A 16930-nucleotide genomic window follows, 5' to 3' on the forward strand; every position below is an offset into this window, starting at 1 on the left:
TTCTTCAGGTACATCCATAGTAAAAGACAGAGAAAAGAAATGGTGCTACAGCTGCTCAATGAGGATGGCAAAATGACAATAGATGACAAAGAAAAGGCAGAAGTGCTCAATTCCTACTGTGGCTCAGTTTTCTCCTAGAAGAGGGTTTATGACCCTCCTGGGAAACACAAAGTTGAAGGGGCAGGATTGCAGTTTAAGATTGATAGATAAATGGTCAAGGAATACCTAATCACTTTGAATGAGTTCCAATCTGCAGGGCCCAATAAACTGCATCCTAGAGCAGTGGTTCCCAGCCTGGGGGCCGGGACCCCCAGGGGGGCTGCGAAGTAATCCAGAGGGGGCCGTGAACAGTAAAGAAATGAATTATTTATTAATTTTTTTAAAAAAGTCTTCACTTCCTCGACACTGTCTGCTTTCCACTGCCGCTGCAGATGACACCTCCCCCTTGCTCCAAACGAGAGGGGAGGCCTTTTCTGAAGCTCCAGAGCGTCTTTCAGGCGCACTAAGGGCAGGCATCTGCCTATAAAATACATGGCAGATGCCAAAGGAGGCTGAGGGTTGAGCTACCAGGAAGAAGAGGGGATTACTATCACTGACTCCCGTCTCCTTGCACTGCCGCTACTGGCAACACCCTTACTTAGAGTGAGAGGAGAGGGCTTTTTGTGAAGCAAAAAGAAGCAAGCCTGCAAAGAAAGGCTGCTTTCCCCCTTCCTTCCTGGCAGCCAGCCTGCCTCCCTGGGGGGAGGGGGTCACAATTTTTTTCCAGCTTATAAAGGGGGTCCCGTGCTCATAAAAGTTGGGAACCACTGTCCTAGAGTATTAAAGGAACTGGCTGAAGAACTTTTGGAAACATTGTCTATTATCTCTGCAAAATTGTGGAGGATGGGTGAAGTGCTGGAAAGCTGAAGGAGGGCAAATGTCCCAATCTTGGAAAAGGGCAAAAAGGTGTAAGATGGGAACTGCAGACCAATCAGCCTGACATCAATCCCTGGGAAAATTCTGGAGCAGATTATAAAGCGGTCAGTCTGTAAGCACGTTGAAAGCAATGCAGTGATTACTAGAAGACAACATGGATTTTTCAAGAACAAATCCTGCCAGACTAATCTTATTTCATTTTTTTTATCTTTGACCTTCCTGGTCAAATGTGGGAATTCTGTGGACATAATATATCTCGACTTCAGCAAAGCTTTTGACAAAGTGCCCCATGATACTCTGATTAGCAAGCTAGCTAAATGTCAGCTGGATCGAACAATTATCAAATGGATCCACAGTTAGCACCAGAATCATACTCAAAGAGTGCTTATCAATGGTTCCTTCTCAAACTGGGCAGAAGTTCTCAGCCCAGTGCTCTTCAACATTTTTATTAACGACTTGGATGAGGAGGTACAGAGCATGCTTATCAAATTTGCAGATGATACAAAATTGGGGGGCATAGCTAATACTGTGGAAGACAGAAACAAAATTCAAAGGGACCTTGATAGGCTGGAGCATTGGGCTGAAAACAACAGAATGAAATTCAACAGGGATAAATGCAAAGTTCTACACTTAGGAAAAAGGATCTTTGGATTGTCATTGATCACAACATGAGCAAACGGTGTGATGTGGCTGCAAAAAAGGCAAATGTTATTTTAGGCTGCATTAGTAGAAGTATAGTTTCCAAATCACGTGAAGTATTGCTTCCTCTCAATTCAGCACTGGTTAGGCCTCATCTTGAATACTGCATCCAGTTCTGGACACCACAGTTTAAGAAGGATGCAGACAAACTGGAACAGGTTCAGAGGAAGGCAACGAAGATGATCAGGGGACTGGAAACAAAGCCCTATAAGGAGAGACTGAAAGAACTAGGCATGTTTAGCCTTGAGAAGAGAAGACTGAGGGGAGATATGATAGCGCGCTAGTTTGCCACACGGAGGAGGACCATGATCTCTTGATCATCCTGGAGTACAGGACACAGAATAATGGGCTCAAGTTACAGGAATCCTGCTTTCAACTGAATGTCAGGAAAAACCTCCTAACTGTTAGAGCAGTACAACAGTGGAACCAATGACCTAGGGAGGTGGCTTTCATTCATTCACAATGGATAATTAATGGCCAAATTAAAGGTGTTACATGCATTAACTCGCTGGGTTTAATTTGAGCACTTGTGATTACTGTTTATGGCTTGCTTGTGCTGAAACCAGCAGTGGCTTACACTATAGTGGCTTTCCCTGATACTCTCATTTTCGAGCAAAGTCAAATTGCACACATTTTGGGGGCATGTACAGTGTTCTAGCTGAGCAGAGCGTAATAGACCAAACTAATTCACCATGTGGTGTAATAAAGCTGCCTTACTACCTATGGAAAAGGAGGCAGTAAGGGGGCCAAGCATATCTCTCTAGCAGGGCCGGCTCCAGGCATGCCGGGGCCCTTGGGCACCAGCCTGCCCCGGGCCCCTCCGCTCCCCTTCCGTGTTCCACTGCAGGAGCCACGGATCGCAGGACAGGCGCTTCCGAGCCGCCCGCCATCTCCCCGCTTCACCTACCTTTCTCTCCTTTTTTTGTGGCTGCGTACAGGGTTGCCATCAATCAAGATGGCGCCGAGGTTTCCATAAGGGGCTGAAGCCTCTGTCACCATGTTGGTTGATGGCATGCATGCGTGTGCATTGCTGCCATCAACCAAGATGGCGGCAGAGGCTTCAGCCCCTTACGGAAACCTCTGCCACCATCTTGATTAATGGCAACCCTGTGTGCACTGCAAAAAACAGCAGAGAGAAAGGTAGGTGAAGCGGGGGGATGGCGGGTGGCTCAGAAGCTCCTCCTGTCCTGCGATCAGCTGCGGATCGTGGAAGGGGAGTGGAGGGGCCCCTGTAGCTCCAGGGGCCCTCGGGCCAGTGCCTCACCTGGCCGCCCTTTAGAACCGGCCCTGCTCTCTAGGCAAACTCTTCCCAGCTGAAGAGGCCCTCAGACAGTAAGTGTACATAGAGAAGGCTGCTAAATACAGTTCTCAGGCAGGTTTATATGGAAGAAGGTTACAAAGAGAGATTTTATGGTAATGGTTGTTTTAGGGGAAAAGTTTGAAGATGTGTATTGAATCACCTTTAATTTTGTTGTTGCTCAGATGGGGAGGGCACTATAGAGACTTCTCTCAGGGGAGGATTGAACTACCTGCCCCCCCTTATCCACTAGTAAGCCTGTTGCTTTAATTAACCATTTAGCTAAGAACTCCAGTGAGCTGCCAGAGAACATAATAAACTTGGGGGCTAGAAACCATTCGGCTGATTGCCAACCCCTACAGTCATACAAGCCGTTTGTGGCCCAGTGGGCCAACCCCAAAAAATAAACACCAAAGGGAATCACTGCCATTGTCTCACCCCTTTTACTCCCTTCCTCAAGTATTGTTAGTATTGTATCGCTGTATGGGATTGAGATGGGGACTGTCTGACCATACATAGGATTAAATGCACTCCCTAGGGTACCCAGGGTGAGAGACTCCTGGGACCCCAATATCCCAGGCGAAAGATGGGGTGGAATGACTGTGAAAAGAGTTTAGCTGCATGGTATGTTACAATGTACCCTTTCGGTGTGTACTGGCTATAGCTGATCTATGCTTGGGTTGTTTGGCTGAGAGTCTGTGATCATCTTCAAGCAAATGGATTGTATATAAAAAGTGCTGGGGGGGAAACTTGAGAGGGTTACAATACATGCTATCTGGATCCCCTACCCGTCCTGTCTGATCAAAGCTAGCTAGAGTGAGGTGGACCAGGGCGGTCCAGGATGTTGTGAATACACAATTTATAGATGGGATTTATGATGGGATAGCTACCCTCAAAGAGGCAATGGTGCGGCCAGTCTTTATAAAGTCCAACCCAGACCTAATGGTGTGTAATAACTACTGGCCAGTCACCAATACCCCTTTTGTGAGAAGGTAGTGTTGGGGTGGAGCACCTTCAAGTGTTTCTGGATGATATTGATTCTCTGGATATACTTCAGTCTGGATTTAGGCCTGGTTCTGGACTGAATCGGCCTTGGTTGCCCAAATAGATGACCTTTATCAAGAGAGAACTCTTATTTAATATTACATTTATATCCTGCCCTTCCTCCCAAAGGAGCCAAGGGTGGCAAACAGAGCAAAACAATTTAACAGCAACAAAAAGAAAAGCATTCTAAAACAGTTTAAAACATTTAAATTTCTGCCTCCTTTTTCAAAAGGAAACTAATGTGCTCGGATTCAAGGGACCCAGGAAAATGTCAGTCATTATTCCAGGAATGAATCTGAATCACCAGCGGATTCCAATCAGGCCACGAAATGTAAGTTTCAAAGTGGGTCATTTTCACCATGTAGTATCATCCCAATACTTTTCTTGTTTTTGTTATTAACTTCTGATTTGTCAAACATTTCAAAACTTATACTAGCATATATTGTAGCCCTTTACTGTTTTTATATTGCTGTGAGTGGGATGTGGACGAATACTGAGACAGAGTGGCTTACAACAGCAGAATGTAGTACGCATGCCACTGGCTGCTAATCATGAGAACATGGCAAAGAACTCAAAAGAGACGCAAAACAGATCACTAAAGAAAGTGAGCCAAAGCAGACTTAGCAAATCAAGTGAAGTTATCCACAATTACAGTCTTGTTCCTTTATCTTTATGAGAAACTAGTTTCCCCCTAGTTCCACTAAAAATATGAACAAATCTGTCCTATTGTGTGCATTATTATATGTATATTATGCAAATTATTATAAATATAACATTATGTGCATATTATATACATATGCACTCCACAGGGCTGGTGCCAGGCATGGCTGGGCCCTTGGGCACCAACTTGTCCTGGGCCCGTAGTGCCAGAGCCCAGCCTCCCATACAGATGGTATGGGGCTAATCAGCCCGCCCACCCATCCCACCTACCTTTCCCATCCCTGTGAATGGCCATGCCTGCCATCAACCAAGGTGGCAGCAGGAGCATCAGCCCTTTAGGGAAGCCTCCACCACTATCTTGGTTGATGGCAGGCATGTGCATGCTGCCATCCTACCATTTCCTGGGGAGATGCGTCAGTTACATCATTCATAGGGATAGGTAAGATGGGTGGGGCATGCGTGTAGGCTTACTGAAGCCCGCACTGACTGTATTGGGGGAGTGTGCCTTGGAGCTCGCTCTCCGTGATCCATGGCAGGGTCAGGAGCTAACACTGCTGCAATTAATGGATCGCAGAATGGGAGTGCTACTCTCTCACCCTAAGGAGGGGTTCTCGGCCAGGGCCTGACCTGGCCTCCCTATGGTGCCAGCCCTGACACTCCAGATTTCCTAAAGTAACCAGCACACAAACAGATACATGCAACAATGCATTTAACTGTGTAATAATATGTATGTATTAATGTACTTATAAAATTAGGCTGCACAAGCAGTATAGCGTGGAGCATTACTCTTTTATTTGGACTGTTTGTGTAATGCACATACTCATTTGCATATATTTTTCCGTATAATTAGTTGGGCTTTTTATTGCCCAAAAATCATTACAGAAATGCTTAAAATAAAATACTGCTTGATTACTGGGTGTGATAAATATACGGTCAACATATTTTATACAGATCTGGTATTTTTGTTGTCAAATTAAACAAATTGGAAAAAGTTAATTGCAGATACTACATTCTATAGGTGACATGTCTTGGTGGCTGCCCAGCAGCAGAATGAACTTTTGCCAGCCCAACAGGACTTCCCTTCCTGTCTTCCATCCTGCAGCCCCCATGTTCCTCCATGGATCTGAGGACAGTCCAGAGTAGATGTGGGGAGGACATAGGGATCAGAGAAGAAGGGGGAGGAAAATCCATTTGTGTGACATTGGGTGTTGTCCAGAGAGTTGCTTCATGATACAAAATCATCTCTCTAAAATAACTTGAAAGGCAAAACAGAAAACCTGACCTGGTGCTCAGTGAATATTTTCTGTGTGTAGGTAGTTGGAAAAATAACAAATCCCCCAACTGCTTTTGACTGTTTAAAAATATGGCAAATTTGCTACCATTGACATTGATCTAATTATGTGAGAGTTGGAGGATGAAAATAAATATGTATACTGAAAACTGGGTTTGTTCGGTAGTATGTATAAAGGTATGCTTTAATCTGGATTTCTGCATTGAGCAGGTGGTTGGACTTGATGGCCTTGTAGGCCTCTTCCAACTCTATGATTCTATGAATGAGAAATATAATGAAAATATTAACATTATCATTTGTGTGTGTGTTGGTGAGTAGGAATAAAAAAAAATCCGTGTGAAGTTGAAGATCTGTCATTAGTTTTGCAGACGAAGGCTGAGGGAAATGGGAGGGAAGAGGAAACCTGATGTCCTGCTTTTCTACCTATTTTGTTGTACAGGAGCATGAGAGTTTGCTGGCAAAATGGCAAAATAAAAATATGGAGAACTTAATTGAATTGCACAACAAAGCTCCAGTATGGAATGATGATACCCAGTCATATGTCTTGAATTTCCACGGGAGAGTCACCCAGGCCTCAGTGAAGAACTTCCAGATTGTTCATGAAAATGACTGTAAGTCTTTAAGAGCTAAGGCAGAAGTTGGAGGGACAAACTCTTAATCCGGTAGATGACAAGGGTCAAGTGGGGAGTACACCTAGAATCTTTCACTGAAAATTGCTGGATTTGATGAGAAGGAGACCAGTCATAAGATTCAGTCCCAGTAAGCCACATGTTGCTTTCCAAAATCTTTTACGAGTGCCACTGCCATCCTTAATAGCCAGACCCCTGCACATGAGTCCTCTTCTCCTGTGCCACTGTTTTCTTTCAAAATCCTTACATACCAAAACAGATGTCCTTCACCCTCAGTGCCTGGGAGTGCCTTTTACCACCTTCGGCTGGTAAAACAGCTGCGGGTGTTTCTGGACCAAGATAGCCTGACCACTGTTGTCCACACACTGGTAACCTTCAGGCTGAATTACTGTAATGTGCTCTATGTGGGGCTGCCCTTGAGGTTGGTCCGGAAGCTACAGCTGGTGCAAAATGTGGCAGCGACACTGCTCACTGGAGCAGGTTATTGCCAACATGTCACTCTGCTACTTAAAGAATTGCACTGGCTATGGATTAGCTACTGGGGTAAGTTCAAGGTTCTAGTTTTTGTTTATAAAGCCCTAAACAGCTTGGGACCAGGATACCTGAAAGACTGTCTTATCCCTTATATACCCAGTCGATCACTGTGCTGTGCAGGTGAGGGCCTCCTGCAGATACCATCTTATCAGGAGGTCCATTCCACACAACATAGGAAGTAGACCTTTAGTGTAATGGCACCTACCCTTTGCAATTGCCTGCCCTTTAATATCAGACAGGCACCATCTGTGTTATCTTTTTGGCGCCTGTTGAAGACCTTCCGCTTTCAACAAGCCTTGTAAGTAGAGACCTTATCCCAGTCTGTGTCTGTGTTGGAATTGCTTTTTAATATGTTTTAAAGTTTTTTTAAAGAAGATGTTTTTAAAGCTTTTTTAAAGAAGATGTTTTTAAAGCTTTTTTAAATGTTTTGTTTTAATATGTTTTTAATATGTTTTAAAATCTGTTTTTAGTGTTTTTGTTTGCCTCCATGGGCTCCTATTGGGAGGAAAGGTGGGATATAAATCTAATAATAAATAAATAAATAAACAATAAATTTGATGTTACTTTTCATTACTACCTCCAAATATCGCAAGCAGATTCTGACTTTTTTCTCTCTTTCTCTAGCTGACTACATTGTGATGCAATTTGGCCGTGTAGCAGAAGACGTGTTCACTCTGGACTTTAACTACCCCCTGTGTGCCCTTCAGGCATTTGCCATTGGACTCTCCAGTTTTGATAGCAAACTAGCTTGTGAATAACAGAGACGGTACACCAACACCACCTCTTGTTTTTCTTCTTGTGCTAGCTTCTGAGAAGAAAATCGTACATGACAATCCTGGGGTGTGTGGTGCAGAAACTAGCAACTAAAATGTCCCTGTGCTTGCCTAGAAAGAAAATGGACCATGTTAACAGACAATATAGAATGCATTCTTTCTGGAGAGCACGATATGCATTTTTGGAGAAGGAATATGTAATCCCGAGAGGAAGGCTTTTTAGGAGAGAAAACTCTGATATTGAGCCCTATCCCTAGAGCAGCTGATCATCACTGTGTCTAAGAATTCCTGCTGCTGGGATTATATTAATGGAACTTTGCTGCCTATTTGCCTCACATGGTTAGCTGTGTCCTTCATGCTAATTCTACTGATATATCTGTGCTCTTGGAACAAGAAATGTCTTGGATGTTTTGCTACTCTGCAGTTCTGTTTTTCAGTAAAGTTAGTGGGTTTCTGTTCATTGCTTTGCTGATTTGTCAGTATGTCTCTCCACTTGATAACTGTTCATGAAAACTGAAAAACATCCTTGACATGCTGTGCTAGTTTCAAGAATCATATAAGGATTTCTAATTCTCTTGTTTCAATCAGTGGCATTCCTTCTTTCCTTTTTTTATTATTAATTGATCTGTTTCTTTTTGAGAAATTATTTAAAGAACATGGCATTCATGTTGCTAAGCCACCAAGTCATTTTTGTTTATGTGGAAGGCAAACTTCCTTATCTTATACACAAGAAAACATTCTAAATGTTCAGTTGGGAGTAATTTGTTTTTTTTTTAATGTTGCTTCAAACAGCACATAGTGACTGTTGTGATACCAATATGTATTTTGAATAGAGACCAGTTAAATTCTATTTTTTGCTTGAATATGAAAATTAAAAACTGACTGAGGGCATGTATATTCTAAGGCACAAGGAAAGCTGATACCTGTGCTAGATTAAGCCAAATCTTTATAGTCCATGGTTGTCTGCAGATTATCTGTTCCTATAAGCAATATTGTTTCTTAACCCAAGGGCCTTGATTGCATCTTTGATTGCAAGGGATCCTTGGGATGAGCACTTGCTTAGCTATGGTTCAATTGTATGTCGTAGAATTTCTCTTGTAAATTGCCTTCAGGTGTTATTTTCTATATTTCCAAAGTACATTGACAACTGAATAAGCTGTCTGGACCTGCTCCTTTTTCTTCTGGCCCCCAATTCTGGACTTTCATTAAGTTACAGATGTGTCTGGATTCTGTGCGGTTGAAATCCCTATGCACCAGCAAATAGAATCATAAAATAGTAGAGTTGAAAGGGCCTATAACGTTAAAATTATTGATAAAAATTAAAAACAAGTAATTAAAAACATTTTAAACCAATAAAATAGCAACAGACTAAAGATTAAAAAACATCAGCATCTGTGTCTGGATAGGCTTGCCTAACCAAAACAAATTTAAGCAGGCACTGAAAAGAATACAGCAAAGATCCCTGCCTGATGTCAATAGGCAGGGAGTTCATAGAATAGTAGAGTTGGAAGGGGCCTATAAGGCCGTCGAGTCAAACCCCCTGCTTAATGCAGGGATCCAACTTAAAGATGGCTGTCCAGATGCCTCTTGAATGCCTTCCAGTGCTGAAGAACCTACCACCTCCCTAGGTCATTGGTTCCTTTGTTGTACCGCTCTAACAGTTAGGAAGATTTTACTGATGTTCAGTTGAAATCTGGCTTCCTGTAACTTGAGCTCATTATTCCATGTCCTGCACTCTGGGACGATCGAGAAGAGATCCCGGCCCTCCTCTATGTGACAACCTTTCATGTACTTGAAGAGTACTATTATATCTCCCGTCAGTCTTCTCTTCTCCAGGCTAAACCTGCCCAATTCTTTCAGTCTCTCCTCACAGGGTTTTTTTCCAGTCCCCTGATCATCCTTATTGCCTTCCTCTGAATCTGTTCCCCTTTGTCTGCATCCTTCTCAAAGTGTGGTGTCCAGAGATGGATCCAGTACTCAAAATGAGGCCTAACCAGTGCCAGAGGGGAACTAGTACTTCACGCTATTTGGAAACTATACTTCTGTTAATGCAGCCTCAAATGACATTTGCCTTTCTGGCGGTCACATCACATGTATCACCCTGCTGTGTCTTCAAAGCAATGCAGTTTTGCAGAGATGTTTTCTAATAGCTGGATTTTAAAAAAATCCTCAGTCATTATCAATTGTAACTTTGGTATTCTGTTTTAAGTGAATTTTTTTTGTCACTTTCAGAAAAAGCTGGTGAGCTACAATTGCCTTCAAAAAAAAGTTGCCACTAACAGAATTGTACACTTATGTGGAACTAAAGGAAGGAGTGTGTAGAGTAATTAGTAAGGAGATCTCAGGCCATGATCCTCTTGTTTTTGCAACTCTTGTTTATCCTTGGAAAGAGAAGACTCAGCAGAGCTGCGCTGGCTGTATTCTGTGCTTATTAGCATGAATTGCTTCATCCCAAGAAGATATCTTTGTCGGGTCTAAGACTTGCAACAAGGGCCTTTGATGCAGAAGAATTATTGTTTTGATTGCATAGAAGATAGTTTTATTTGGATTAATGCTCCATCTGTCCCAGCTATTAAAGAACTTTACTATTTTCACCCTTGTTCTTAACACAGCTTCCTGTACAGCTGCACAGTGCTGTTTGGTTATATGAAATATTTTCTGTCTGATAGGTAGATGATCTTTCTGTTTGCTTTTAGCTATGTGAATCTTTGCAATATAAAGCCAGTTTAAGTCTGGCTTTAAGTCATTTTGTTTTCCCATTAACTACTTCTCCAGACCACCAAACAATTCCTATTGAATATTTCAGGGAATATTTGGGAGAATATTTCCTGTTTGGGGGAAATCATGACAATTAATTTGTGTAAAATTAGTATTAAACTGACATAAGTATAAACTCTAATTTGGAGCATTTTTAAAATAAGGAATTCTCCACATCATCAAAGAAATGTGGCTGGCTATTCAAGTGGCCAAACTTGGCTCCCATTTATAGCACATTGCGACTTCTCTGACTAGCACTGTAACTGATTTTTTTTTTTAAAAGAAAAATGTGATTTCATGCTGTAGTTTGCCTATGGAATTAGGGTACAGTCACAATATAAATTAAAATTCTATGTACTTGTTAGCTAGGAAAATTCTGGTTTGTTGGAATTGGCTGACTTCATTTTTGACCTGGCAGTGGATTTTACTTCGTTTCTGTTTCAACTGTCAGATCAACACAGAGGGTGGACCTTGGTTGCTGTTGGAAATGTAATGTTATGCTGCACATTCATTCCTCGTGTGCCAGCTTTTATGTATAAATGGTTCTCTGTACATCAGTGCAGACCATCAAGGGATTGGGAATCTCTTGTTGCTTTGAAAGTGTGTTTTGTAGATGCCTTCACTATGCCTAATACAACGTTGTGTGGCATTAATTATATTTATATTTTTTGTATCCTAGCAAAATAATCTATATATTTAAAAATGTGACATGGCTTCAGAATTTTTCTTGTTTTGAATGTTTTTCTCTGGCACCATTTGTTTTGTACATGCTACATGTACCCATGATGCTTGCCTCTGTGATCTCCTAGTTTTAGAAGCACTTGCCTTTTTCCAGGGCAGCTTTGTAGCACTGAATGGGAGTCCAGCTACTGCGCTGACTTAAGTCCAGCAGCTGCTAGGTTTGGAACTCCTCCCTGGCCCAAGGTGATTCATACAAACATGTCCTCTATTTTTTCCAGCTGATTATGACATCCAATCCACATGATAACTTTTGTAGGGAAGCTGACTAAATTTCAGGAGGCTCCTTTAGGGCATCTGGCCACGTTTACCCCCATTTTGTGGACAGTGTTCTAATATTTGCCTAAAAGACCCTCTTACATACACTATTGTTATAATTAAATATTCCCTTGTTCTCAAATCTTGTGCACCAGTCTATTACTGAAATAAATCACCGCTCTTCATATGTGACCCACACTAGGTGATTTAACTGTACTTTTAACTTCTTAGTTACCAACCCCGATAAGGATTGCAGCATGCCGTACAACTTGTATTTTATTGCCATTTGGCAAGAGAAAAACAGTAAATACTAAGGGATTCTGAATCCATTTTAAGGATTGCTCAGAGCCTTTATTCCCCAATATTGATTTCAAAACTAGTTTTTTTTTCTCAAGTTTATATGGACAACAGGAAACATTTCTGCTGGTACTCAAGGCAGCTGATAATAGTGTAATCTCTGGTGTTTAAGCTCACTCTCTCCCTTTAAATTTTATTCACTTCTCCACTTGTGTAACAATGAGCCTTCCACCTCTTTCAGTGTAACAAATAAACATACAATTAATTTCTCAGTCAATAGACACAGATGATGTAAAAGATTAAATGCTGAAGGTACATAAGCTGTACCAGTGGCAGGGACAGAACCATCACTTTTATTAGCAGAGGGTGCTTACAGCAGTGATTTCATGTATTGTACTTCTGCCCCCATTTAGCTCATATTGGTAGGTAAATTTTGATAATGGGGAGAATTCAAACCAAATGTTGTTTTATGTAATGGGTACCAGAAAGTGTATGACATTGTATGATTGAATACAATTCCTACTGCTTAGAGTAAATATGGATTCTTTTATTGTTATATGCCTTCAAGTCGATTTCGACTTATGGCGACCCTATGAATCAGCGACCTCCAAGAGCATCTGTCATGAACCACCCTGTTCAGATCTTGTAAGTTCAGGTCTGTGGCTTCCTTTATGGAATCAATCCATCTCTTGTTTGGTCTTAAAAACTGCTTAATTCTGATGGAAGAGAAGGTAGGTAGAACCTCAGTATTAATCCCACATATGTGAAGGGTAGTTCTAACAGAATTGACCCAGAGGTTTTGCAATGAAGTTTGCAGTTGAAAGCAATTTGTGGGGGGGGGCAGGCAGGATATAATTCATACAAGCCAGCTTCAGCCAATATAAGGCAGTACAACATAAGCACAGGTTTCTATAGAACATAATCCTGTTTCTGCCCTGAAGAGGCACAGGTGTACCTTGAGGGATAGGTAACAGGAATCTCATGAAATAATTCTGCACCACCTCCAAAATAAAACATTTAATATACCCACATATCTATGGACTATACATTATTTGCAGAACAATGTTCAGAAATACCTCAACTGATGGCACAACCAGACTCCTCCCTTGAAATTTAAAAAAATGCACCAGGGACTGTATGGAATGGGAGGACTTCAACTTAACTGCATCCAGATGTGGCTTCCATGAAAGTTGGGCATTAAACCCAAGTCCAAAGTATCTAAAATTATGCTGCTGTCCAATGGGTTTACTATCCAATTTCCATGTATGTGTTTTTCTGTTCTTCTCCAAAACTACCACTTTTGTTTTGGCATTATTAATGATCAAATGCTCTTTTCTGCAGAACTTACTTAGTTTATTCAATAGCCTCTGCATCCCAAATAACCTGATGGAAATAATTGCAGTATCATCAGTGTGCAAAAGAAATGAGAGCTTAGCATCCAGAATTGAGACTGGAAAATATTCCAAACCACTCAGTTCTTCTACAACATTGATGATATAAAAATTGAAGAGGAAAGGAGCAAAGAGACATCCCTGATATACTCCTCTGTCAGTTGATATATTTTCTGATTATAATCCGTTTGACCTGGTTCTAACCCTGAGAGGGGTATTGGAGTAATGTGTTTCTATTAAAATCAATCTTCTGTGAATGTTAGTGAGAAATAAGTTACCACAAACAACCTCTATCTAATGTCATCAAAGGCAGAACTAAAATCCATGAAGGAAACAACTCCTACCATTTTGAGAGTATTTTTTCATCAAGTGATGAAGAACAAAACATCTATTGTAAATTCACCCTGCCTGTTCTTAAGCTATAACTTCATTTTCAAGAGCCCAAGACTCCAATTTTCATAGCAAGTATTCAGAATACAATTTAGAAGCAACACTAAGCAAACTAATTGGTCTGGAATTCTTTGGATCTGCCCATCCCCAAAGAGTTTTTCCACGGTGGTTCCTATAACAGAACATTGCAGCAGGAACTGGACACTACCAAGCAAGATTTGATCTAACCAATTCTCCTAGGAGCATATGCTCTCCAGGGACTTTTTTTTTTAGCAGACAAAGAATTAATCAAATCATTTATTTCATCTGGGATTACAGGATCCCATTTAGGGAAGGAGGAAAGAACTAGAAGTATTGGTTCTCCTCTATTCACTGGTTAGGCCTCATCTTGAGTATTGCATCTAGTTCTGGACTCCACACATTTAGAAGGACGAACAGACGAACAGATTCAGAAGAGGGGAACAAGGATGATCAGGAGACTGGAAACCAAGCCCTATGAGGAGAGTGTGAAAGAACTGGGCGAGTTTAGCCTTGAGAAGAGAAGACTGACGGGAGACGAGTACTTGAAAGGTTGCCACACAGAGGAGGGCCAGGATCTCTTATAGATTGTCCTAGAGTGCAGGACACGGAAAAATGGGCTCAAGTTACAGGAAGCCAGATTTTGGCAGAACGTCAGGAAAAACTTCCTGTTAGAGCAGCATGACAATGGGACCAATTACCTAGGGAGGTGGTGGGCTCTCCAACGCTGGAGGCATTCAAGAGGCAGCTGGACAGCCACCTGTCATATATCCTTTAATTTAGATTCCTGCATTGAGCAGGGGGTTGTACTTGACGGCCTTGTAGGTCCCTTCCAACTCTGTGATTCTAGAAAATCCATATAGTGGGAGAAATCTAGAATGATCCCAGTGCTAGACTGTCTAAAAAGGAAAGGAAAATGAGTGTGCCACTGCGATGAAGCAATTTTAATGTCAATAGGAGCATGACACCGTCTTATCCCTTGTGCCACCAAAGCTCAAAATCTAGTTGAGTCCCTTTCCATCCTCTTGTTTCAATTTTCTTGTGGTTCCTGCTAAGGTGTGCTTCTGAGCAGCACACTGCACATTCTGGGTGTCAATCCATCCCACTACACGTATATAAATGGAACTTAAAAACAAGGGCAAAAGAGATTGATTAGCTTTATTAATCCCATGGTCTTTTGAGTTCCTAGTAGGAAAAGGAATACATTGCTCTTGTGTAAGACCCATTTTGTCACCTATTTTACAATTATTTTGCCCTTTCCTGGCATTTATGTCACCTGCTATTAAAATTAAAGGCTCAATATTTGACTCAAGCTGTTGAGAACATGATCTAAATCAGTCCAGACTGACATTTCCTCATACTTTAAATTTTGCAGAGGACAATATATATTTAAAAAGAGAAAAAAAGAACTGAAGGTCAGATAATGCAAAGTATTAGGGCATTGCTACTAATATCTGCATCAATCTGAAATATTTGGATTATAGTCATCTGAAATGATGGTTACTAAACCACCCTGTGACCATTCCCTGCCATCTGATTTGATAGCTGGTAAAATGTATACTGCCAAGCCAGGGAGAGAGGAAAAGCCATTGAAGCGACCTAAGTTTCTTGAATAAAAAGAATTTGAAATGGAGTATGTTAAAAGATTTGTATTCCCATCTGCTGTTACATTCCAAGAAAGGGTGTTAATAGAAATAGCACCACTGCAGTGTAGGGAAGTAGGTAGTCAGCACTGCCCTTCCCCTTTTCGCATGCTACCAGCACATCTAAGGGACTTTGTTCCTTCAAAGTGATTTCCTTTTTCCTTGCATAAATGATTCCCATCATTTCAATGGCTCTGATCAGATAGACTCAAACAATGTGCGTATAAAAGATCTAATCCTAACAGATATTCATCAGCAACTATATAGTTTTGTGCTGCATAAGATACAATTGGAGCCTGGGGTAGAGTTGTGGCCTTATTCCTCAGTAGAAGATAGGAAAGGAGAAGGTAATAGACTAACTTCTGCTGCAACATTTTGTAACTTATTCTGAAAATAGCCCACCTGGTCCAAAACAAATTCTTTTGCTGCAGCATCTGTACTCTGAAGATCCTTCAAAAAATGACCGCATGGTTGTAGGATATGTCAAGGTTGGGAAAAAGCCTGGCTCCAACCCTGCAAAATGTTTCAACATATCCAAGCATGCCTCCCCTATGTAAAATGCAACAGTAAAAAATAAATAAAATTAAAAAAATATCTCAAAGAAGCATTTTTTAAAATTCAGTTACAATATGAGCCAACTGGGTGGCAGAGGCAACACCTCTCCTTCCTGTCCATGCTGCCATTAGGCCTTCACAAAATGTTTTCCAAGCTGGGGGGGGGGTCTTTGTAACATCTGTCTTCATTTCCAAGTTTTCCAGTTCTTTTCTGGCTGTCGAGTTCCCAGCAAGAGAGGTGGGGATGTTCAGGTCTGTCAAGGCTTTCAAAACTGCATCCCACGCTTTAGGTTTTCTCTTATTGGTAAGAATTCCGCTCTTGGTGATCCCTTTGACCAGATCTAGAATGTTAGAGCACGATAAGCCCACCCCCCATATAGGAACATGCTGTTTTCATCTCAGGATGAAATATCTTTCTGCTGTTTTAATTTATACAACAGAAACACAGCATTTTCCCTATGATGTGTGGGGAGACCGTCAAAAACCTCTTGAACAGTAGTGTCTGTTTCGGGGTGGTGGTGGAGGCAACGCTGCTTCTTCGGTGGGTAAAAAGAGATTCAGTTTACTTTTTTGGGATTCCCCAGCCTGGTTAGAGACCTCTAAAGAACATAGTTATAAAGCTTGGCCTTGTCATACTCTAGCTGGCAGATCCATTCTGTTAAGAATATCTCTCATCTCACAGTCCAGCTGCTTTCTATAAAACTAATAAAAGGATATTTTGAGAGTAATTCATCATAGCGGACTTGCCAACAATGATATGCTCACACAATATTATCAAATCTGACAGATAGTACCTATTCATCATTGTCCAAAACTTTTTTGATATAGTAGCTTTTTCCACAATTTCAAGGGCCAGCAAGAATTACAGAAAAGGGGTGGTTTTTTTTAGAAGATATCCATTCAAATCAGCATCAGTTCTGTTTTACAATCCAAGCAGAATAAAGCCACACAAGATTACCCAGTCTAATTTGATGTAGATGGAGGTTCAGAGGCCTCTGCAGTTGCAGCTGATTATGCCTTTGAACTATCCGTTTAAATCGAG

General features: G+C 41.4%; 1 protein-coding gene across 2 annotated transcripts in view; it reads left to right on the top strand.

Moving 5' to 3' along the window:
* TULP3 (TUB like protein 3) overlaps nucleotides 1-12974 on the top strand; it is a 99720-nt gene extending 86746 nt beyond the window's left edge. Inside the window, exons 9-11 of one of the 2 annotated variants that reach the window (XM_061582568.1) lie at nucleotides 4188-4286; nucleotides 6346-6517; nucleotides 7694-12974. In XM_061582568.1, coding sequence (XP_061438552.1) covers nucleotides 4188-4286; nucleotides 6346-6517; nucleotides 7694-7827 — 405 coding nt within the window. In that variant the 3' untranslated portion in view covers nucleotides 7828-12974. The remainder of the gene's footprint in view (nucleotides 1-4187; nucleotides 4287-6345; nucleotides 6518-7693) is intronic. The other variant, XM_061582567.1, reaches the window with a different exon arrangement.
* The last annotated feature ends 3956 nt before the right edge of the window (nucleotides 12975-16930 follow it).

This window comes from Rhineura floridana, chromosome 8 (genome assembly GCF_030035675.1).
Source record: "Rhineura floridana isolate rRhiFlo1 chromosome 8, rRhiFlo1.hap2, whole genome shotgun sequence".
In the NCBI taxonomy this organism is placed as follows: Eukaryota; Metazoa; Chordata; class Lepidosauria; order Squamata; family Rhineuridae; genus Rhineura; species Rhineura floridana.